The sequence below is a fragment of the Lontra canadensis genome, unplaced genomic scaffold, assembly GCF_010015895.1.
Source record: "Lontra canadensis isolate GAN:19392208 unplaced genomic scaffold, GSC_riverotter_1.0 scaffold3, whole genome shotgun sequence".
In the NCBI taxonomy this organism is placed as follows: domain Eukaryota; kingdom Metazoa; phylum Chordata; class Mammalia; order Carnivora; family Mustelidae; genus Lontra; species Lontra canadensis.
In genome coordinates this window covers 16,175,887-16,198,704 of record NW_022630997.1, presented here as the reverse complement: position 1 = coordinate 16,198,704, position 22,818 = coordinate 16,175,887, and the positions used below count along the sequence as shown (strand labels likewise).

The window sequence follows — 22,818 nt, the reverse complement described above, 5'->3', positions numbered from 1 at the left end:
GGCAGATGGTAGGGTGGGGGAGGGGAGGTTGGAATAGATTGAAGGACTGGTTCTAGGACGGAAAGAACCTAGAGCTGCCTAGAAACGAAGTAATCCCTCAAGGGGCAAGATATTGGCCTAGATGACTTTGATAGGTGGTTGCCGGTGGTGGGCAGGGGAGCCGGGTCGCCCGCTCACGCTCTCAAAACGGACCCCGCCCCCTTTCCAGCAAATCGTAGCTTTCCTCCCCATAATGCCCAGCAGCCACAGCTAAACCGCGCACTGCAACCGAACTCTAGTTAGCTCCACCTCTCTAACCGCGCAGCACAAATTTCTCATTTTTATTGGCTTTTATAACTGTCACTCAGAGAATCCCCGTATCCGTTGGTTGTCCCCTACCTACTCTTTTCTGTCCCTTGTAATCTCGCCTTCTTAGGCTGTACCTGCCCCCAGAAGCCAATTTCCTTTTTCTATTGGGTAGCTGGAATGTCACTTCTCAGGATACAAAATTATGATTGGCTGTGCGTGCCAGGGCTCGCGCAGTTACCAGGCAGCGGGCTAGACTGAGGCTAGTTACCACGTCAGTGAGCTGACAGGGAAGGTAGCCGGCTCCACCGCCCGTTCCGGCCGAGTCTTCCTGGCCGACTGTGCGGTCCCTGACTTCGGCCTCAACTTCCAGGAAGCGGGCTCCTTCCCTTTTCCCATCTGCCACCAGAGCCGGGAGAGTCGCTTAAAGACGCCTTCGGGGCCCGGGCTGGACATGAGCAGCGGCTGCGGGTCCTGGGACTAGGCCCCGCCATTTTGGATCCGCTGACAGGTCAGCGAAGTCTCTTCTTAAGAGTTCCAGTGTCTTGAAGGCAGCCCGACATCGCCGTAGGGAATGAGGGGAGGCGGGCCCTTAAGTTGGACGAGCCGGGTGGCTTAAGAACGCAGGGACAATAATTAAACAGGAAGAGATTGTTGTGGGAGAGAACTGGGAGGCATGCAGGGGGGCAAAGGTCAGGCCCCTGCGGCTGGAGGGGCGACTTCATCTCTGACTTATGATCCTTTTCGGGTGCCCGAATCTTTCTTCCTGTGTTCCCAGGCTTCACCTAGCCTTTTAGCTCCCCTCTTCTAGAGCTTTCTGTTTCCTAAAGAGCCCAGTCCTCAAAAGCTCAAAGCAAACCTAAAGAACATTGGATCTGCTTTTTAGGGTTGATTTTTAAACCTTAGAAATGAGGCGTCTGCAGATCCTGTACAGCGTCCACTTCTGTGTGACTGCCTCCTTAGTACAACTGAACTGCCTTATTAACACTGGATGATGAACTAGTGCAACTTAGACTCAGGTAGTGAGAAGAGGTGTGGAAGGATTGAGGCCAGTCTTATGGAGACCTGGGCTAAGAGACTTTCCACTGCTGGGGCAGCTCAGCTGCCAGTCTGGGTCTGTATGTCAACGCTGGACTTAACCTTCTGAGGCTGTTTCTTCCATTACACAGTCTTGAACAGATACTCTCTTCTGGTGTATGTTTTGGTTGGCATTTCCCCTCAAGGTGTTCTCTTCATTTGGCCTCAAGCGATGTTTAATCACAAGGGAGCCACTTTGTTATGCTATATTTGGCTGAGAACAGAGAGGGATTTGAGTATTGGTGAAAAAAAGGTCATGAAAGATGTTCAGCTAATTTAAAAGTGGTAGGGTCAGGGCAGCAGAGTGAATGATGGAGGAGTATAACTCCAAGGAGAAGTTTATGGCACTGTGGTAACCTTTGATAAACTGCTGTATTGTAAAACTGTAAAATTCCCCAAGGGTAAAGAGTGCCTTCAGAAATGAGGAATAGTGTAAATAGTGTTTTTTAGCTCACAACAAAGAAGTTTTTATGCCATTAATTCAGGTATATAAGGCACTTCTCTGGGCCCTCTGGAGGATACAAATAGAAAGGTCTGTTTAGGAATTGCTCTGTTTAACTTACACCCACTTCTTCAAAGCAGTAGCATATATGTGCAATAGCCTACCTAGAGCATGAGCTAGGGATAAACGGTGTCAACCTAATGCCTTTGGGAAAGTAACGGACACTCAGAAAGTGTTATCTGTACCTGGGCTTAGTTGTAGTGTGCGGTCCTGACTTGTGCCTTGGTCTGGCCTTGGCAGTCAGGACTTTGCATGGTGAGGTAGTGACAAGGAAGATCAAAACCTCATTGTTGTTAGAGGGAAAAACTGTATAGGATTGACAGTGACTAAACTCAGTTTCTTCTTACCTAGTGCCCTCTGCTCTCCTGAAATTGTGTGTGTGTGTGTGTGTGTGTGTGTGTGTTGGTGGGGGATAGCATTGTCTGTATTTATTGATTTTTAGATAAGTGGGATGGAAATGATCCAGGAAATAAGTTTGTATTTTAACTTGCTGATCTAAGTTGCAGAATTTCTGAAAAAAAAAAAAAAAAAAAAAAAAAAAAAGAATAGAAAGTGGCTTATGAAATGATATAGCCTAGGAAGTATCCAGGTTTGATGAACCTGTCTTTCTTGCCTGGGTTGATGTGCCCTGTTGAGCCTTGTTGAGTTGATAGGCTTTGCATAGTGCACAATCTAGTCTTTGAGTAGATGGTGTGACCAATCCAGCATCTTTTCAGTTGGGCCTGGAGGTGACTCAGGCATCAAAGATTTCCCCTTTCTTTACCAAAAAGTCATTTTCTAGGTTGGAATAGTTTTTCACCTCCCATCCTCACCCATATCAGAAAATTTGTTCTTTTTTTGTATGTCAACCATACTTCAATTAAAAAAAGAAAAGAAAATTTGTTCTTATTCAAGACTTGAATTTGAGCTCTATTTCAGAGGTGGCTGTAGACAGACAGTGCCTTCTGATCTTGACAGTGATGCTTATTGGCTCACTGGCAGCTCAGGTTGTAGATACCTTTCCTTATGAGTAGCCGGGCACCAATCCCAGTTGAACTCGTAGTACTCAGAGTTCCACTACTATTTCACGTTCCAGAATGCAGGATGACTGCCACTTTTAGACAATAACTTCATTGATGGGGTACTTAGACTGGCTAGTGTGGGCAGCTAGAGAGGCAAAAGATGCAGCTTCTGCTTTTAAGGAGGCACACTGTATTTATACAGTACTCTCTGGAAGGATCATCCTTGTCTTTGTTTGCCACTTCTGTTGACTGATCACGGTCTGTCCCTGTGGTTCAGTGTGACTAATTAGAATGATTCTGTTGGGATAATGGTGAAGTTGAGTTGAAGGGAGAAGGGGGTTTGTTTTACCATCAGGCTGGAAAGGCTGGTGTAAATATAATTGGCAGCTGTTTAGCTCTCATTGTTCTTTTTCTATATTTCAGTATATTCAACAGCAGTTGTTTAATTAAATGAAAACATAATATAGCGTCTGTTGATTTGGAGCCCCGGTCATAAAGGAAGTGATCGTGGATGTAACGATTTGTTGCCATCACATAAACCAAGGATTACAAGCTTAAAAAAGGCAGATAATGTAAATGAGCAAAGTAAGCCAGGTACGAATGTATTAGGACTGCACGAATGTATTAGCAGGGGCTGTCGTTACTGGCATGTGGGCATAGTATTATCAGTCTTCCCATTTTTCAGGAGAAACTTAAAATTCAGATCATTGTGTTTTAAACTCTTGGCAACTAGTTCAAGTCTTTAAAAAGCTTTTCCAGATAGAACAGATATGTCTGTGGATTGGATTCTATCCATCATGGGTAGATGATGACCCCTGATAGGTAAGACAGGCATACCCTATGAGATTTAATCACTGTAGTTCTCTATGTGTCATCACACAAGCTAACTTTTTATCTTTGTCCTACTCTGTAAACTGTCACCCTTAGTTGTCACTTTGGGTGCTGTGAGTGGTTAAAAGATGAATGAGAAAAAGAAGCATGGTTTCATTCTTCATTTGCATCTCCAAGCTGTCCTCCAAAGGACATCTTTGGACATATCTTAGTGGCTCACCTTGCATATCACTTGGGATAGACTCAATTTCCGTAGAGGGAGGAGTTGTCATGGAGAGCTGAGGTACACTGGTCACCTGATTATTATACACCTGATTTTCTACTCGTGGCCTGTCAGGGCACCAACTCTTTCTGGTTTGACTTCACTTACCTCCACCCTTTGGGTAAATTTCTTGATCCAGTAAGTTGTTTACTAATTCAGTAATTCTTGGTCGCTGTCTATGTTTTATTAGCACAGAACTGTGTTATATTCCTTGGCAAGCTCTGGGAATCTTACAACCTGTATCTTTAGTGCTTCTCTGGAATATTTGAGAGATTGAGTGAAGATGAACCTTGGAAGGGCCAGTTGAGGGTCACTTAGCTTCTGTCCTCTCAGAAAGCCCATCAGTTTTCTTGGTTTGCACAGCTCTGTATTAGACACCAAAACACCATGAAGCAGTCTTTTCCTTTGGAGAGTCTAATTTCTTATTAGATAATGACAACTTTTTTTTTTTTTAAGATTTTATTTATTTGAGAGAGAGAGAGAGAGAGAGAGAGAGAGAACACACACACACACACACACACACACACACACACGTTGGGGGAGGGGCAAAGGGAGAGGAAGAAGCAGACTCCCCACTGAGCAGGGAGCCTAACTCAGGGCTCCATCCCAGGACCCAGAGATCAGAATCTGAGCTGAAGGCAGACGCTTAACTGACTGAGCCACCCAGGTGCCCAAGAATTACATATTTCTGAGAAGAAATGTGAACGTGCATTTAGCACATGAGGAGACTTCAGGAAAATAGATGTGAAAATATAATAGACTGGTGGGTAATGTGGGCTCTTTTTGTTTGTAGAGTAGCCTGTGTAACTTCTGATAGAGAAACAAATAGGGGATGCAGAAAGAAGGCTTGCCTGCCTGCCTTAAAGTCCTTGACTTCTATGAAGTCATTGTTCTTATAGGTGCTGGATATGAGCTGCCCTATATTGAGAGTCAGTCTTTGATGTTAGTTCATCCATTTGTTCATTTGCTCCTCCAGTATTTATCATTTATCTTATAGGCATTGGGGATAAAAGGGTGAATAAATCATGGTGTCTTCCTGAGATGCCTGTAGACTCATGGGAGAGACACACTAAATGAATAATTATAAATCAGTATGAGTTCTTTAGAGCTATGTACAGTGTAATGTGATGACAGAAAGGACTACTAATACTCTGTGGGGGAGTGGGTTAGCTAGAGAGGATCTCAAAGAGCAGGCATTATATTATTTATTTATTTATTTATTTATTTTATTTATTTATTTGACAGAGATCACAAGTAGGCAGAGACAGGCAGAGAGAGAGAGAGAAGGGGAAGCAGGCTCCCCGCTGAGCAGAGAGCCTGATGTGGGGCTCGATCCCAGGACCCTGGGATCATGACCTGAGCTGAAGGCAGAGGCTTTAACCCACTGAGCCACCAGGCGCCCCTAGCAGGCATTGTAATAACAACTATTTTTTGGAGGTTTAAATAGTGCTGATACCATGCTAAGTGCTTTACAGTCTTCTTATGGAGCCTCACAACAAACAGATGAGGAGATACTATTTTCATTTTGCAATGGAGCATTGTAAACAGGGCCTCAAAAGGCTAAGAAACTTGGCTAAGACGGTAAAGATGGTAATAGGACTGTTTTGCTTCCGAAGGTGGTTCTTGAAACCAGTGTGGTATTCTGACTTTCTCATTAACTTTTGAATGGATTGAGTAACAGTTTACCAGGTGGAAGAGAGTGAGAAAAAAATATTCGACACAGAAAAGGAACAGCAAGTGCAAAGACAGACAACAAAGACCATGATTTTGAAAAGGATGAACTTTTCGGGGTGCTTGGGTGGCTCAGTGCGTTAAGCCTCTGCTGTTGGGTCAGGTCATGATCTCAGGGTTCTGGGATCAAGCCCTGCGTCAGGCGCTCTGCTTGGTGGGGGGCCTCCTTACCCCTCTCTCTGCCTGCCTCTCTGCCTACTTGTGACCTCTGTCTGTCAAATAAATAAATAAAAACTATTTTATCAATAAAATATTAATATTTATAAATAACATAAATATTAATAAAATATTAATAAAATCTATTTTATTAATAAATAAAATAAATAAATAAAAAAGAAAAGAAGGAACTTTTGATGGTCTGTTTCATTCATAGAGAATATGTATAGCATATATGGGGCATTAGTGTCCCCTACCCAGCTTAAAAAACAAAATATCACCACAATGAGGCTTCTTGTATATCCTCTGTTAGTCACATTCCCCCTTCCCATGGCCACTATTCTAAATTTTTTGTGAGTTTTCTGGGATATAGTCTGGGATATAGTCTGGGATATAGTCTCAGCCGTGGACTTGCTGAGATACAGGATATGAAGTTCTTCAGTTTTGCAAGATGATGCCAAATTGTAATCCAGATGAGTTGTATCAATTTACACATCCACTAGCTACTTCCTCTGCATTTTTACCAACTCCTAAGGTCAGGTTAAATTTTTTATGCTGTAAAATGGTATCTCATAAACATATTTTATAATTTTCTTGATTATTAATGAAGCTAATAATGTATTCATATATTTATTTGCTGTTTGTATTTCCATATTCTGTGAAATGCCTGTTCATGTCTTTTGCCAGTTTGGGGGCATGTTTGTATGTCTATTCTTACAGTTTTTGTAACATTTTATATTACGGATATTGCTTCTTTATTAGTTATATGTATAAGATATACCGGTATTTTCTCTGAGTTTGTGACCTATCTTTTCCCTCTTTTTCATGGTGTTTTTGAACAAATGTCTTTAATTTTAACATGGTTTAATTTACCAGTTTTTTTAACTGGTTATGCTTTTTGTTTTCTGTTTAGGTGCTTCTCTTCTGTGCTGAGATTATAAAAATATTCTTGTATATTATCTTCTAAAAGTTTTAAGATTTCCTTTTTCACATTTAAGTCTTTAGTTCACTGAAATAGATTTTTTTTTTAATTCCATGAAATAAGGATCCAGTTTATTGTTTCTGTTTCTCGTGCTTTTGTTTAGATCTAGAGGGAGTTGCTAGTTGATACAGTGACTCCTCTTTGGATCCTCTTGGGGTGAGTAACTGGGATGCCACAAAGCACCAGGGGAATGCTGTAGACTGAGCTTTAAACATACAGTACTTTTAAAGGATATATGTGGCTTAGAGTCTCTGGGCCAGTGGCTTATCTGGCTGGGGATGTTAGTTGCTGCTTATTTAGTTGTTCCTTCTCATGTTATTTCTGATACAAGATAGACCTTAAATTCTTTTCTACCATACTTACATGAGGTCTCTGCAGGCCTTTGTGATTTTTTTCTTTTAGAAATGAATGCTTTATTTTTTAAAATTATTTTTTTGAAGATTTTATTTATTAGAGTGTGGGAGAGTAAGAGAGAGAGTGTGCATGCACAAGCATGAGCATGGGGGAGGGGTAGAGAGAGAGGGAGAACCAAACTCCCACTGAGCAGGGAGTCCAGTGGGGGACTCAATCCCAGGACCAAGGGATCATGACCTGAGTGGAAGGCAGACGCATAACTGACTGAGCCACCCAGGCACTCTCTTCGTGACCTTGTGACAAAGGGTTCTAGCAAGTGGTTCACTGAGCTTCCCATTTGAAGCTGAAGGGCAGATTCCCTTGGAAGAAGACCTCTGTGAGGAGAAAAGTGCTCAAAAATTTATTTTCTCTGGGAAACCTTCCAAATAGGTGGTAGATCCTTTAATTATTAATTAATTGACTTTTTTAAAAAATTTGCAATTTGTAGTATACTATTGTTGTTTACCTGTTGCTGTGTTATCTTCAGTATGAGTGTTTTCTCTCATTCTCTTAGTTCTTTGAAAGAGAAATTAAGTACTCTTATAGTGTCCTTTTACAGTCCTTTAAAAAATTTTTTTTACAAGATTTGTTTATTCATTTTAGAAATAGACTGCAAGCGGGGTGAAGAGCAGAGGGAGAGGGACAAGTAGACTCATGCTAAGTGCAGAGCCTGACGCAGGGCTAGATCGATCTCACAACCCTGAGATCATGACTCCAGATGAAATCAAGAGTCTGACACTTAGCCGACTGTGCCACCTAGGCACTACCAAAATATTTTTTATAATGGTAGGTATTCTACTGAATGCCTACACCTACTGAATAATAACTATATATTGAAGGCCATCCATGGTATGCCCCACACTTGCTGTTCTAGCTTTATCTCCTGTTATTCCCCTAGGAATAATATTCCAATCAGTTTGGAATAATCATAATCCCCTAAATACCTACTAAATTTTCCTACCTCTGAGCCTTTACCGTTGCCATTCTTTCCTTATATTTTTGACTGTTTGAATCTGGTCTGGTGGCTCCTGAGTGGCTCAGTTAAGCATCTGGCTCTTGATGTCAGCTCAGATCATGGTCTTGGATTCCTGCGATCAAGCCCCATGCTCTCAGGCTCCAGGCTTGGTGAAGAGTTGGCTTTTCTCCCTTTCCCTCTGCCCCTCCCCCTGCTCACTCTGTCACACTTACTCTCTCTCAGGTAAAAAAATAAATCTAAAAAAAAAAACCAACCCTGAATCCTGTCTTTCAGTTGCCTTTCCGGAGCCCTCTGCCAGAAGTAATTTTCTTTGTTCCACTACCGTGACACTGTGTATTACTCATGCATTGGAGATATATATGGGTTTGTGTGTATATGTATATGTTTTATCTAATCTACTAGATTATAAATTCCTTGTGGGTGGGTAGTGACAATTCTGTATGCTGTGCGTAATATTTTGCTTAGCATGTATTAGGTAATAATATCTGATTGACTGAAATAAATGTTAGTTAATTAACTTTGATGACTGCTCTTAATCCTTTACATATGGAATAATACAACTACTCTTCACTATTCTAATTTATTTTTTTAAAATATTTTTAAAAAATTATTTTATTTTATTTTCATATTATTTATTTTTTAAAAAGAATTAATTTATTTGTCAGAGAGAGAGAGGGATAGAGAGAGCACAAGCAGAGGGAGTGGCAGGCAGAGGGAGAAGCCTGATGTGGGACTTGGTCCTGGGACCCTGGGGTCATGACCTGAGCCAAAGGCAGATACTTAATGACTGAGCCACCCAGGTATCCGTTTAAGTATTTTTTTTTTTAAAGATTGATGTATTTGAGAGCGCACCCACAAGCGCAAGTGGGGCCAAGAGGAAACTAAGATGGCTCAACTCGGTGGCTCAACTGACTGAGCCACCCAGGCACCCCTGCATTATTCTAATTTAAAAATAGGTAGTAGGTAATATATATATGTGTGACACAAAATTCAAGAGATGCAAAAGAATATACAGAGAAAATTAAGTCTTCCTCTCATCCCAGTTCCCCACTTCCCTTTTCTGGAGGCAACCTCTGTTAGCCATTTCTTCAAAATCCTTACAGAGGTATAAAGCATATTCATCTTGCCTAAGTAATTTAAGGAAGGAACCATACTAGAGATTTTATCTTTTCTCTTCTGATACTTTGAATTATTTTTTAATTTGGTCATTTTCTATTTCTTGGTTCTCCTCTCTCTTATTGTTTTTATGTTTTCATTGTCGAATCTTCTCAGGAGAGAACATTGCTATGTGCCTAGGGCATTTGGAAAGCAGATAAATCTCCTGGGACTAACCTAGTTGTTTCTTTTCTTTCTTTCTTTTTTTTTTTTTTTAACCTAGTTGTTTCTTTACATTGTCATTAAAATAAATGTTTTATTATATTGGATTCTCTTGTGGATTTGAAGGGGGTATTATGGTCCTGGACAAAATTTGTGCCCTTTTCCCTTTATTATAATGGTTTTCATACTTCTTGCTTTCTGGGGGCCCTGTCTTATGCAAAATGTGCAAATGGTCCTACTGGAAAAATGTATTTTTTTCTGTATATCTATGGCTCATTTTCTTTTAGATCCCATTAGACTCTGTAAATGCCTCATGGGCAGAAATTATATCTTATATCTTTCTTTGTTACTAATTTTAGATTATATTGATGGTATAGTAATATATTCTCCCTATGAAAATTTAAAACTAAAACATTATAGGTAAGGTTAAAGTGTCCTCTGATTACACCCTGATTTTACAATATCGTCTCTAGAGATAACTATGGTTGTTGAGTTGGGGTACATCTGCCCAGACCTTTTTTTTTTTTTTTTAAGATTTTATTTGTTTATTTGACAGACAGAGAACACAAGTAGGCAGAGAAGCAGGCAGAGAGAGAGGAGGAAGCAGGTTCCCCGATGAGCAGAGAGCCTGATGTGGGGCTCGATCCCAGGACCCTGAGATGACCTGAGCTGAAGGCAGAGGCTTAACCCACTGAGCCACCCAGGCGCCTCCTGCCCAGACCTTTTTTTAAAAGATTTATTTGTTTGGGGGAGAGAGAGAGTGTGTGCATGTGATGAGCGAGGCGGTAGAGCAGAGGGAAAGAATCTCAGGCAGACTCTCCACTGAGTGGAGAGCTGGACATGGGCCCAATCTCACCCTGAGACCATGATGTGAGCAGTAATCAAGTCAGACACCCAGCCAACTGAGCCACTTGGGTGCCCCTGCCCAGACCTTTTATTCTCTGTTTACACATGTATATATTATTTGAACAAAATACATTAAGTACACTTAGCAACATGGATGACTCACAAACATAATGTTTCAAGGGAAAAGGTCGAATATCAGAAAAATATGTGCAATATTATATTAGTTAAATAAAATACAAAAATATGCAGCATAATACATAATACATCTCACAGGAGAGATTTTGGGGACAATTGACTTTGAAGAATTTGACATGCTTGCTAGAGATTGTTAGGTGCTTTTGAGAAATTCTGGATTGATACTTTTTGACTTGTATCTTGAACTTTTGGAGACCTCTAGGAGAGCTAGGTAGCTGGATTCATAACATAAGATGGACTTCATCCCATCCTGGTATTACTGGCGGGAAATCATGGTACTGAGAAGTTAAATCATAATTCTGACCTTATCAGGTACTGATTTAAACATGGATATGCCCTGAGTAACTAAATATTAACTACCTTTTAACTGTTTTGATAGGTTTACCAGGATGGTGGATAAAAATATTTACATCATTCAAGGGGAGATTAACATTGTGGTTGGGGCAATCAAACGAAATGCCCGATGGAGCACTCATACTCCACTGGTAAGTGGGGAATGGGCGATAGTTTGGTCCCTGAGTTATAAGGGATCTGATGCATGGTTAAAGCAGTAATCAATTTTTCTGTAATAATGAGAGTAGTAGGAACTCAGAGTTGTTCTTGGTATCAAGGACCCTTTTACTTTTTAAAGATTTATTTATTTATTTTAGAGAGAGAATGCACTAGGGGGAGGAGGGACAGAGGAATAGAGGGGAAGCAGACTGATGTGGGGCTTGAGCTCATGACCCTGAGATCATGACCGGAGCTGAAACCAAGAGTTGGATGCTCAGCCAGCTGAGCTACCCAGGCACCCCTATAAAGGACCCTTCTGTTTTATTCCAACTAGTGTCAAATTTATAGGCCTTTTTTTACTCTGGGACCCAAAAGATGATACTATTCTTCTAGCTGTTTCTGTAGACAACTGAAGGTAGCATTTGGGACCTCTTAAATATGCCTAGAACTGTCTGAAAGATGCCTTACCTTTAGATTCCCTAGGACTATAATTAGCTATCAAATTGATACATGCAGTGTGGCATGTTGGTGGTACTCCTTGGGAGTATATAGATCAGACCATATCTTGCCAATCAGATGACTAAGAAATTACTTATTGTAAAGCTGGCTTTCTTTGTTGCATATATATGTTCAAGCAGACTCCTTGTTGAGCAGGGATCCCGATGCGGGGCTCAATCCCAGGACACCACTGAGTCCATGACCTGAGCCAGAGGCAGATGCCCACAGACGGAGCCACTCAGGCTCAAGACTTTTTTTTTTTCCCCCCAGATTTACTATTTAAGTAGTCTCTGCACCCAATGCAGGGCTTGAACCTACAACCCTAAGATCAAGAGTTACCTGCTGTACCAATTGAGACAGCCAGGTACCCCAAAAATAAAATCTTAAAAAAATAGAAATAAAAATGGTTTAGAAGTGAGAGTGGAGCTAGCAATGTCTTTGAAATGGATATGTAGGATTATGTAATGAGTATAAAGAAGGAAAAGAGATAGAATAATGTATTATCTTAGTCTTTTGGGATGCTATAACAGAGTACCACAGATTAGGTGGCTTATAAACAAGAGAAATTTATTTCTCACAGTTCTGGAGACTGGAAGTCCAAGATCAGGGTGCCAGCATGGTCAGGTGAGAGTCCTTCTGGGTCTCAGACTTCTCCTCACATGGAAGGGAGTAGGGAAGCAATCTTGGGCCTCATTCATTCATTCATTCATTTTAGATTTTATTTATTTACTTGAGAAAGTGATCAAGAGAGAGCATGAGAGGGAGAAGGTCAGAGGGAGAAGCAGATTTCCTGTGGAATCAATCCCAGGACTCCAGGATTGTGGCTTGAGCTGAAGGCAGTCGCTTAACCAACTGAACCACCCAGGCGCCCTCTTGGGACTCTCTTTTAAGGGTATTAGTTCCATTCATGAGGACAGAGCCCTCACCCACCTTCTGAAGGCCCTAACCACCTATGTTTTAAAGGCTCTACCTCTTATACCATCACATGGACATTAGGATTTTTATATACAAGTTTTGTTTTTTTTTTTAGATTTTATTTATTTATTAGAGAGAGAGCACGAGAAGGGGGAGGGTCAGAGGGAGAAGCAGATTCCCCACTGAGTAGGGAGCCAGACGTGGAACTCGATCCTGGGACTCCAAGATCAAGATCTGAGCCAAAGGCTGTCGCTTAACCACCTGAGCCACCCAGGCATTCCTACATACAAGTTTTGAAGGGACATACACATTCAGACCGTAGCACATATGAAGGCCGTGGTAATCTCTGGTAGCTTGAGTGCTGTGGTTACGGTATAGATTAGTATTTCAGGATTTACTATTTTAGGTAAACCCAGAGTATCTTTATGAAATAGAAGATTGGGGAACTGGAAAGCTGAACCATGGCTAACTTCTTTTCCTCAGAAGGGAAACTTAATCATTGGATTCAAACTGCCCTTGATCTGTCTGCTATTTCCTTTTTCCTCTTTGTCTGATACTGACTTTTTTTTTTAAACCTGCGTGTTATAGGATGAAGAACGGGATCCTCTGCTGCATAGTTTCAGTCACCTAAAGGAGGTTCTAAACAATATAACAGGTAAGTCCCCACATCTAAGTAGGATTATTTATACTAGTAAAAAACCATACACTTGATTTATTGCAGAGATAGACAAACTTCTTCTGCAAGGGACTATATAGTAAATATTGTAGGCTTTGCAGGCCATAGCCGCTGTGCAGCTGCTCAGTTCTGCTGTTGTAGCTCAAAAGCAGACACAGTTAATACTTACATGAACGAGTGATAAATAAAATTTTTTTCAAAAACGAGTACAAGCCACGTTTGGCCCATGGGTGTAGTTTGGCCCTGGTATACTGTATTGCTGATCCTTTTCCTTGAGTTCCTGGTGCGGTATCGCACTTTAGTAGGGAATAAGCATTCATAGAATTATAAGCTCCCTTTATTGATTGAGTTATAATAAAGTTACTTTTGGTCTTGTTTTAACTACTTTCTTTCTCTGCCCCATGCATGCCCTGAGGTAGGAAGTTGGTGGCACAAGTGAAGTCTTATTATTATTTGTTACAAGTCAGATTTTAAGTACTTGCAACAAAACCCTTCTCTTATGGAAAGTCTTTGTCACTTTTAGGGCCTTAATTGTGTGTAATATAGATCTTTCAGTCTTCATGTGTTCCCAAAATCATTTGTCCCTTTTTGTACTCCCTGTTTTCCCAATTGTAATAACTAATATTCATATGTTTAGAATTTTCAAAGCCTCTTTCATGTTTATTACCTTATTGAACTTTTTACACAGTCCTGTGAAGGAGGTGTAGCAGATATTGTCCCCTTTTTATGAATGAAGTTGAAGCCCAGAGACATTTTAAGTGATTTAGTTGAGGTCACATTGATTCTAAGAGGTGGAGTCAAAACTAGAATTCAAGCCTGGTTTAGTGCCCTGGTCTACATTGCTTCTGTTCATACAATTAGAGGAGAATGTACACAGGAAGTACCTCCTTTTGTATATGTATATATCAAAGGAGGAGGCAAATCTCAACACTGTTGGGTTTTGCAAGGGGAGAGAGATTGAAGGGGAAAGGCTCAGAGCTGTGTTCCTCTGTCAACCATAAAGAGCTTTTGAAATTTATATTCCTGGAATGGTTTTTAGCTAGAAACATATCTAAGTAACGTATCTTAGTAACATATCTAAGACAACAGTTGAAATAGTTTTTAGCTTTCTGAAAGTTAAGTAAGTAATAAAATTTTTCCTTTCATGAGAAATGTAGGATAGTATCTGGAGAAAAATTTCTTACTACTTTCCTAAACATGGGCTGAAGTTATCTAAGCATTCTCCACATGTTTTTTAAAAGGAGCAGTTTCACTCTTTTGAAAAGTATCAGAAATGTTAGCCAAAGATCAAGTATAGAGGAAGTGGTTATTGCCAGTTAGCGGGGTTAAAGCTGCAACTAGGTGGCATGTTCTTATTTAATGGCCTGTACTGAAAGTGACTTGGCTGCTTTAGGAAGTTGGCCATTTGCACAGATTTTTTTTTAACTTTACAGATAAAGCTTGCCTATCCAATTAGAAAGAAAATGTAGGGAGTAGGTATTTACAACTCTTTGGTGGCCAAAAGTTTCAGCCTGTAGTTGATCCTTGAATAATACAGATTTGAACCATGTAGGTAGGTCCACTTATATATGGATTTTTTTCAGTACATGCAGTATAGTACTGTAAATATATTTGCCTTTCCTTATAACTTTTTTTTTTTTTTCCAAGTAATCTCTATTAACACCCAGTGTTGGGCTTGAACTCAAAACCTTAAGGGCAAGAGTTACATGTTCTACTGACTGCACTTGCTGCTCCCCCCCCCCACCATGACTTTCTTAATAACATTTTCTTTTTTCTAGCTACTTTTTTGTAAGAATATAATATATAATACTTATGACATACAAAATATGTATTAATCTACTGCTTATGTTATCAGTAAGGTTCCTGGTTAACAGGCTATTAGTAGTTAAGGTTTTGGGAAGTCAAAAGTTATACATGGATTTTCATCTGCAAGAGGGTTGGTGCCCCAAACCCATGGGTTTGTTAAAGGGTCAGCTATACTATCTTTTAAGAGATGTGAAGAGGACTAAACATGTTAGTATACTGGGAAACATTTGACAAACAATTGATACACAGTATTGTGTTGTATGTGTTTGGAAACACCCAAAATGGCTGAGATGAGACTGGAGTAGCCTTGTAGGCCTTTTGGGCACTCTGCAGACTTGAGGAGCTGAGATGGTGCTGCTCTCCTGACAGAGCTACATTTCCTGCTTGCCGTCTAATCCATATCCCATACTTGTTTTCTCTACCCAGACATTTCCTTGACATATCTCAAGAGACCCTATCTGTGGTGAGTGGTGCAGTTCAGGACTTGGGGTTTCTAGACTAACTAAGAGCTGCCAAAGTTGAGTCTGCTGCTTAATTTTCCTCTATCTTTGAGTCAGGAATCCAGATTATCTGCTGCTTGAAACTAATAAAACCAGAATGTGCTGAGGAGCCAGACCTGTCAGTGGTACTAGGAACATATCTGGGTGTTGCCAAGCTTTCTCCTAGAGCAAGGAAGAAGGTGGCATTATTTTCTAGGGCAGATATTGAAGTGGTGCCTGCCAAGGTTGCCCATTGTTTTTAGGTTTTAACATATCACCTGCCTGAAAAAATGACAGAGTGGACCCAAAACGGAACATTTCATAGTCTTCTGATTGGTGCTGACCCCCCCACATAGTGCTGGCTTCCAAGAGCAAGTTTATGGGTCAGCTGCCCCTGTGGTCCTGGACTCTGTAGTCCATGACCAATTTCTTGTTTCTTTTACTGAGACAAACAGATTTTTCTGATTGGCAGTGTCAGGAGGACTGCTTTCTTGGAAGCCTATTAATGTGTTAGTGATAGGAGGCTGGGAAAGGGTTTTGAACTTGGAAAGAGAAACTGAAGGGACTGCCTGCTCTGTATGACTGGGAATGGTGTCCCACCTAGATTGGAGGAAGTATGGCAGGAATTCTAGAACTTCCATTCATTTTAACTCATGAAACTGACTTGGGATTAGACTTTTTCTATAAAAAGGCTTTTGATTTGCTTTTTTCTAGGCTATCTGCTGGCATGGTTGGTTAAGAATATCACTGTTGGAAATGGGTAGTTATTGGACATTGTCAGTAAACCAAAATGATTTTTTTTTTCTCTTCTTGTAAAAAGAGAATCTTTTAAGTAGATAAGCACTATCTACCCTTCCAGGAGTATTATCTTAGCATTATGGAAGAAATAAGTCCATTGTCTCTAATAAGGTTCGCTAAGTCCATACCAGTTATTCTCACAGATACATGTCTCTGGACTACCTTCGCAGTTAGTGTTTGCCCAAACTGCATGATGACTGCATACTCTGTAGCATTTAGAGTATTAAAATAGTCTAATACCAAATCTAAAGTGACGGTTGCACTTGGAAGGTAGAGGGTACCTAAGAGCAAAGTTTGCATGTTGCTATTTTGGATAAAACCTTAGCTCACCATCAGTGAGACTTAACTGCTGCCCCTCATTTGGTCTTTAAGCCCCTCTTAGGGATCCTTTTAGGAGGTTGTTGTGGAAAGTTAAATTAGATGTGTGGTTACCAGGGTCTGGGAGGGGGTCTGGGGAGTGATTGCAAATGAGTACAGGGTTTCTTTTTGGAGTGATGAAAATGTTATGGAATTAGATAGTGGTCATGGTTGTACAACTGTGTGAATATATTTTAAAACATTGAATTGTATGCTTTAAAAGGGTACATTTTTTTTTTAAAGATTTTATTTATTTACTTGACAGAGATCACAAGTAGGCAGAGAGGCAGGCAGAGAGAGAGAGGAAGGGAAGCAGGCTCCCTGCTGAGCAGAGAGCCCGATGCGGGGGCTAGATCCCAGGACCCTGAGACCATGACCTTAGCCGAAGGTAGAGGCTTTAACCCACTGAGCCACCCAGGCAGCCTTAAAAGGGTAAATTTTATGGCATGTGAATTACATCTTAATTAAAAAAATTTATTTATTTATTTATTTATTTATTTATTTATTTGACAGAGAGAGAGAGAGAGAGACAGCAAGAGAGAGAACACAAGAAGGGGGAGCAGGAGAGGGAGAAGAAGGCTTCCCATTGAGCAGGGAGCCCAGTGTGGGGCTCGATCCCAGGACCCGGGGATCATGACCTGAACTGAAGCCTAGACGCTTAACAACTGAGCCATCCGGGAGCCCCTACATCTTAATTTTTAGAAACAGCAAATGTAGTGTAGGCTAGAAGAGTAGTGGGATTCTCCAGTTCTTCGTCAGGGGTCAGAGCTATGGAGGGAAGCCTCTGACTATAGTTGCTGCTGTGCCCTGAACCCATTACCCAGCAAAGGCAGCCTAAGGCTCTCTTCAGTCTTCTGGCCCAGTTTGTCCTTTTATGTCTCTCTCATTAACTCAAGAAGCACATGGCTTTTATATTTAAATTTATTCAAGCTGTAATCTTTGACATTTGAGTTAGCTTTTAGTACAGTTTTGCATTTATAGTAATATATATTATGTATTTTCTCTATCCCCAAAGAATCCGTTTTAATCTTTTCCGGATGCAAATTTCAGGCTGTCTTGTCCCATCTCCCCTCTCTTGCTATCTTTCCCCTCCCCCCACGGAGTGTGTTTGATCAGGTGTGGCAGGAATATCCACTGTCAAGCTGCGCCCTTTATATTAGTCAATATTATCCTTCTCCCCCCTCCCTCTCTGTCTGCCCCTATGGGCTTTCCCAGTTGATTTATAATTTTGGAATTCTCATCGGAGTCTGTAATACAGTTTGTTCATTATTTAACCAAAACCTGTTTAATGAGCAGAGAGAGGCAATGTAAATGTTAGGCATGTTGCAGTGATGTACCTTTGTGCTTCTCAAAGCGGGTGGGTAGTTAACTCTGTGCTGCCTGCAGGGCTGGGGTGTCTTGGCCTTAGGGGCAGAAGAACCACTTCTTCTCCCTTACATCTGCCCAAACCCTGCTGTGGTTTGAGATTTCAAAGACACGTTTCCTTTTATTCTTCCAGAGATCTTTGGGCTCTTGCATATTGGAGTTACCTTCAATCTTACAATCTTCAATCTTACAGTTAGACCAGATGGTACGATCTGTGGCATGGGATAGGGGGATGAAAGGGAAAGGAAAAATAATCAGGATACTTGGGTTTAGGTTTTAGGTCTGAAGAAAGTAAGCAGTTAAAAAAAAAGAAGAAGAAAAGAAAGTAAGCAGTTTAGAAGAATCCTTTTAGCCCACATGGTGTATGGTCTTTGATCTTTGTTGCCCAACTAGACAAGTCCTTGCAAGCCTTAGTGCCCTCATCCAATATAGCTTCATGGAAAGGGCTCTAGTCAGTTGTGATTTGTGGTGTTTGACTGTGGTCATTTGCCCCCAGATACAGACTGCCTTTGTCCTTTGTCTTTAAACTTAGATCATTACAAAGTTTCTTTTCCAGGAAATTTTTGGTTTAAAGCAAAGATAGCATAATAGTCTACAAGTATCACAACCAGAATCTTCTCTTAAGGGATTACCTCTTAGTTACTTTAAAGCCTTTAGGGTTGAGGGAGACTTTTTAGTGTGTGTGTGTTGGGGATGGTGGAGGTTTGGGGGATGGGTAGTGAGTTTGCCTTTGGAAATTTAACTCTAGTCATTTTTAGTTCTGAAGACCTATGAGGATTGGGGGTATTTGTCATGAGACCAAGATGGTCTTGAGGCCCAGTATGAGCATCTGTATTAACTATGGAATTGTTTTATCTTCTTGGACCTTTTCTTGCTGGGGTTTACCAAGACTTGATTTCCTTCTGGTTCTGGGTTCTTGAATTGCTTCTAAACAGTATTTGTTGAATATCTGCTCTGTTTGAGGCATTTTGATTAGACACTTAGGGTCTATAATGGTATACAGTCAACTGATAGCCACTGGTTTTATTTTATTTCATTTTATTTTTATTTATTTATTTATTTTTCCCCCAAAGATTTTGTTTATTTATTTGACAGATCACAAGTAGGCAGAGAGGCAGGCAGAGAGAGAGAAGGGAGGAAGCAGGCTCCCCACAGAGCAGAGAGCCCGATGCGGGGCTAGATCCCAGGATCCTGGGATCATGACCTGAGCCGAAGGCAGAGGCTTTAACCCACTAAGCCACCCAGGTGCCCCTAGCCACTGGTTTTACAAGGCTAGTGACTAGCTGACCATTCCAAGGCAACCTTTGTGGCTTCTGTTCCGTGCCATATCGTTCCCTATCAGGCATGGAATGACTGATAGTGATTGAGGGCAGTTTATTGCCATCTTTTCATGTCTTACTAACAAACAAGCCAAAGAAATGAACAAAAATTGTAGTTTATATATTTGCTTATTTGGCTTTTTCATATAAAGCAGTTCTTGCCAGGGTTTAGATATTCCGAAAGACATTGGTGGTTTGTGTAGAGTAACTCTGAGGGAGAGGATATTTTTTTAACTGGACAACAAGATATGGTGTACTTGAGTTTAAGATGGAGAAGCAGGTGCCTGGAGAAAGTGGATGTATCAGGAGTTTATTTAAATATAGTTTATCCTGGACAAACACACCTGTAGAGTACTGTCTGTCTCAAGCCCTGTGAATTCAGAGCTAGGAGGTTTGAATCCATACAACCTCCAGAGATTTGCAGAGAACATTTAAACAGAGTCTGGAAGCCAACCTGGGAGGAATGATGACTTAACACCTGTCTGGCTTAGGTCTCTTAGAAATACCCTTCTAAGTAGAAGTGAAACTGTTCAAGGATGCCTCATACCTCAAGGTTAATCTGTATTAGGGGTGTCTGGGTGGCTCAGTCGTTAAACATCTGCCTTCGACTTAGGTCCTGATCTCAGGGTCCTGGGATCAATCCCCACATCAGGCTCACTGCTCAGCAGGAAGCCTGCTTCTCTCTCCCCCAACCCCTCTGCCTGTATTCCCTCTCTTCACTGTCTCTCTCTGTCAAATAAATAAATAAAATCTTTTTTTTTTTTTTTAAGATTTTATTTATTTATGAGAGAGAGAGCGCGAGAGCAAGCACAGGCAGAGGCAGAGGGAGAAGCAGGCTCCCTGCAGAGCAAGGAGCCCGATGTGGGACTCGATCCCAGGACGCTGGGATCATGACCTGAGCCGAAGGCAGATGCTTAACCAACTGAGCCACCCAGGCGTCCCAAATAAAATATTAAAAAAAAAAAGGTTAATCTGTTTTATTTGGCACATGGGAAGGTATCAGGAAAAGAGACTTAAGTAGTCTCTGTCAGGGAAGAGATTGAGTAAGGGTATATCATTTGAATAGAAATTTTGCTAGAGTTATCATCTTCCATCTGATTGAAAGCATACTCACTTTTTCTGTAGGGGCCTGTAGTTTGGGGAGTAGTAAGTAATAGATCATTATTAGTCAGCATGAGAAGAAGGTGGAATGAGTCATTAGCTTTGTCCCACTTGGAATTGAGCTTGTGATTTGTTCGAGGCCTAAGTGGAGACTGAAAGAACCAAGTGTGTATGATAGAATCTGGCCAAATTCATATAATGGGTTGAGTGTTGGAAGAACAAGTTGGGCACACTTATATAAGTATATATTTCCTGTGCCCTTTTTTTTTTTTTTTTTTTACAAAAGATTTTATTTGTTTATTTGACAGACAGAGATCACAGGTAGGCAGAGAGTCAGGCAGAGAGAGAGAGAAGTGGGCTCCCTGCTGAGCAGAGAGCCTGATGCGGGGCTCGATCCCAGGACTCTGGGATCATGACCTGAGCTGAAGGCAGAGGCTTTAACCCACTGAGCCACCCAGGCGCCCCTCCTGTGCCCTTTTTGACTTTTTTGTTCTATAAATAAAAGATTGCATTTGTTTGGAGATTGTTGAGCAACACATTAGGATGTGACCTGAATTTGAGTCAGACTGACTTTGGCACCTTAGAATCTTGGTAGCTTGAGTGACCTCAGACTTACGGGCATTTCAGCATGGTTAGAGAAAATAAAGGTACTGTGATTCTTTTTTCCCCCCGGGAATATTCGTTTCAATAAGGTTACTCTAAGAGGCCTGTAATTTGATGACTTTGTCATTCCTGGGAATGATCTGAACCCTCCTCAGTTGACACTTCTAAACCAAGAAGGTCTTCCAAACATTTGTTTGTCCTAGAGCTTAGAAAAATGAAGACTTTGTGGAGAAGAATCAGCTCTGCATAGTCTGGTTTCTTTTGAGCCCAGCTCTTCCTTTTTCTCTCCATAATACTTAAACACATTTAGCCATCAAAACTAGTCTGCTGGCAAAATTTCCACTATATGTACCTGAAAGTGGATTATGATACAAAGGCCTTTCTTAATAGCTTGGATTCAGAAGCAGAGGCAAAGAAGCCTAATTTTTTTCTAGTAGAGGTTAAGGGACGGTGTGACAGTGTGGTCTGAAGTGGGCGTCAGTGTTGCTGGTATTACTGTCATTGCCATTGTCCTCTTTGGCACAGATACCTCTTGAGGCCTGAAATTTCTCCCTGAGTATGTGGTCAGCTTGCCATCTACTCAGCAGTCAGATGAGTAAAAAGAGGAAAAGCCAGCTGCTGCTTTGTTTTTAACAAGGATGCAGGCAGAGTCTCTTTCTTCTTTTCCACCCACTCAAACTCACAGTAAGTGCCAAGAGATTTTCAGAAGCCAAATATTTGAAATTCAACGTGCAGTTTTGATTAGAGATAGTAAGGAGTTATTTGTCTCAGCCTTGCTTTCTCTAACCACCTCTGTATGTTCATAGATGCTTAATTGGTCACCCTAGTTTCTAAAGTGATACTGGATAGGTTAATGGAAAGGATGAGTGCATTTGTCTTTTCTCTCCTGGCACCCATTAGAAGATAGAACTGAGTATAGAGTAAAATGAATTCGATTATTTCAGCTCAGATCCCCTCATTAGGAAAGGTTGGTTGATGGAGAGCGGTGACTCCCTTAAACTCTCAGTTTTTCTTCTAGAAACCAGAAGATAAGATGCTCCTTAGAAGGTATTAAGGCTTTTGTTTCTTTACTTTGGTCTTTGCAGATTCTGAAGGACTTAGGTGGACGAGCACTCTTGGCCACCTGTTGTCTGGCTTCTCACTGCATACCTCTTCTATAATACCAGCCTTCTGTTACCACTGTTACCATTGTAGGTTGAGTTGTGAAGGGCTGCTACATGTGTACACATCACAACTGACCTTTCCTTGTTCCACGCTTATTGAGCAATTACTTGCCCATTTGTAGAATTCACATTATTGCCTCGGGTTTCTGGCCTAGTGTGAAGTGGGAGCTTCCAGGAAGTGGCCTGATAGACTGTACATCAGAGGGCAATAAATTGGCATATGATTTGGTGGAAAGGCAGGGCCAGATGTAGTGTGGGAGCAAGGGTTTTTCTGTAGTCAGCCATGCAGTTTGCTTCCAGGTGTCCTGGAAAGCAGCTTGGGAACTGGAGACTGAGGGTAGTTGGGAACATTAACTAGGGAGGAAAAGGATCAAAAGGAGTTCAGTGTTGTCTATGATGGGCCCTGCATTGGGAAAAATCCTCTAAAAGTAGAAGGACAAATGAAATTTCCCTGACACTGGTAGAATTTTTCCACTGATTATTCTTTCTTTCAAATAAAGTGAGTTATTAATTGGCAGAAAATATACAAAACTTGGAAGCCTCCTAGCAAGGGAGTATTCTGCAACAAGGGGTTGCAGAATAAGAAAGCCTCATTCCACATGAGATTTTTCATGACGACTCATTCTTCTCTTTGGACAAGCAACAGGTTTCAGAAAATTGGCTCCAAATTGATAATAAAGTGAGAGCTAAGG

At 41.0% G+C, this 22,818-nt stretch overlaps 1 protein-coding gene across 9 annotated transcripts in view; it reads left to right on the top strand.

Moving 5' to 3' along the window:
• The first annotated feature begins 538 nt into the window (after window positions 1-538).
• Window positions 539-22,818, top strand: part of GBF1 (golgi brefeldin A resistant guanine nucleotide exchange factor 1) — a 119,635-nt gene continuing 97,355 nt past the window's right edge. For 5 of the 9 annotated variants that reach the window (XM_032881499.1, XM_032881481.1, XM_032881540.1 and 2 more), the window contains exons 1-3: window positions 539-798; window positions 10,935-11,039; window positions 13,048-13,114. In XM_032881499.1, coding sequence (XP_032737390.1) covers window positions 10,944-11,039; window positions 13,048-13,114 — 163 coding nt within the window. In that variant the 5' untranslated portion in view covers window positions 539-798; window positions 10,935-10,943. The remainder of the gene's footprint in view (window positions 799-10,934; window positions 11,040-13,047; window positions 13,115-22,818) is intronic. The other 4 variants (XM_032881530.1, XM_032881515.1, XM_032881524.1 and 1 more) reach the window with 1 other exon arrangement.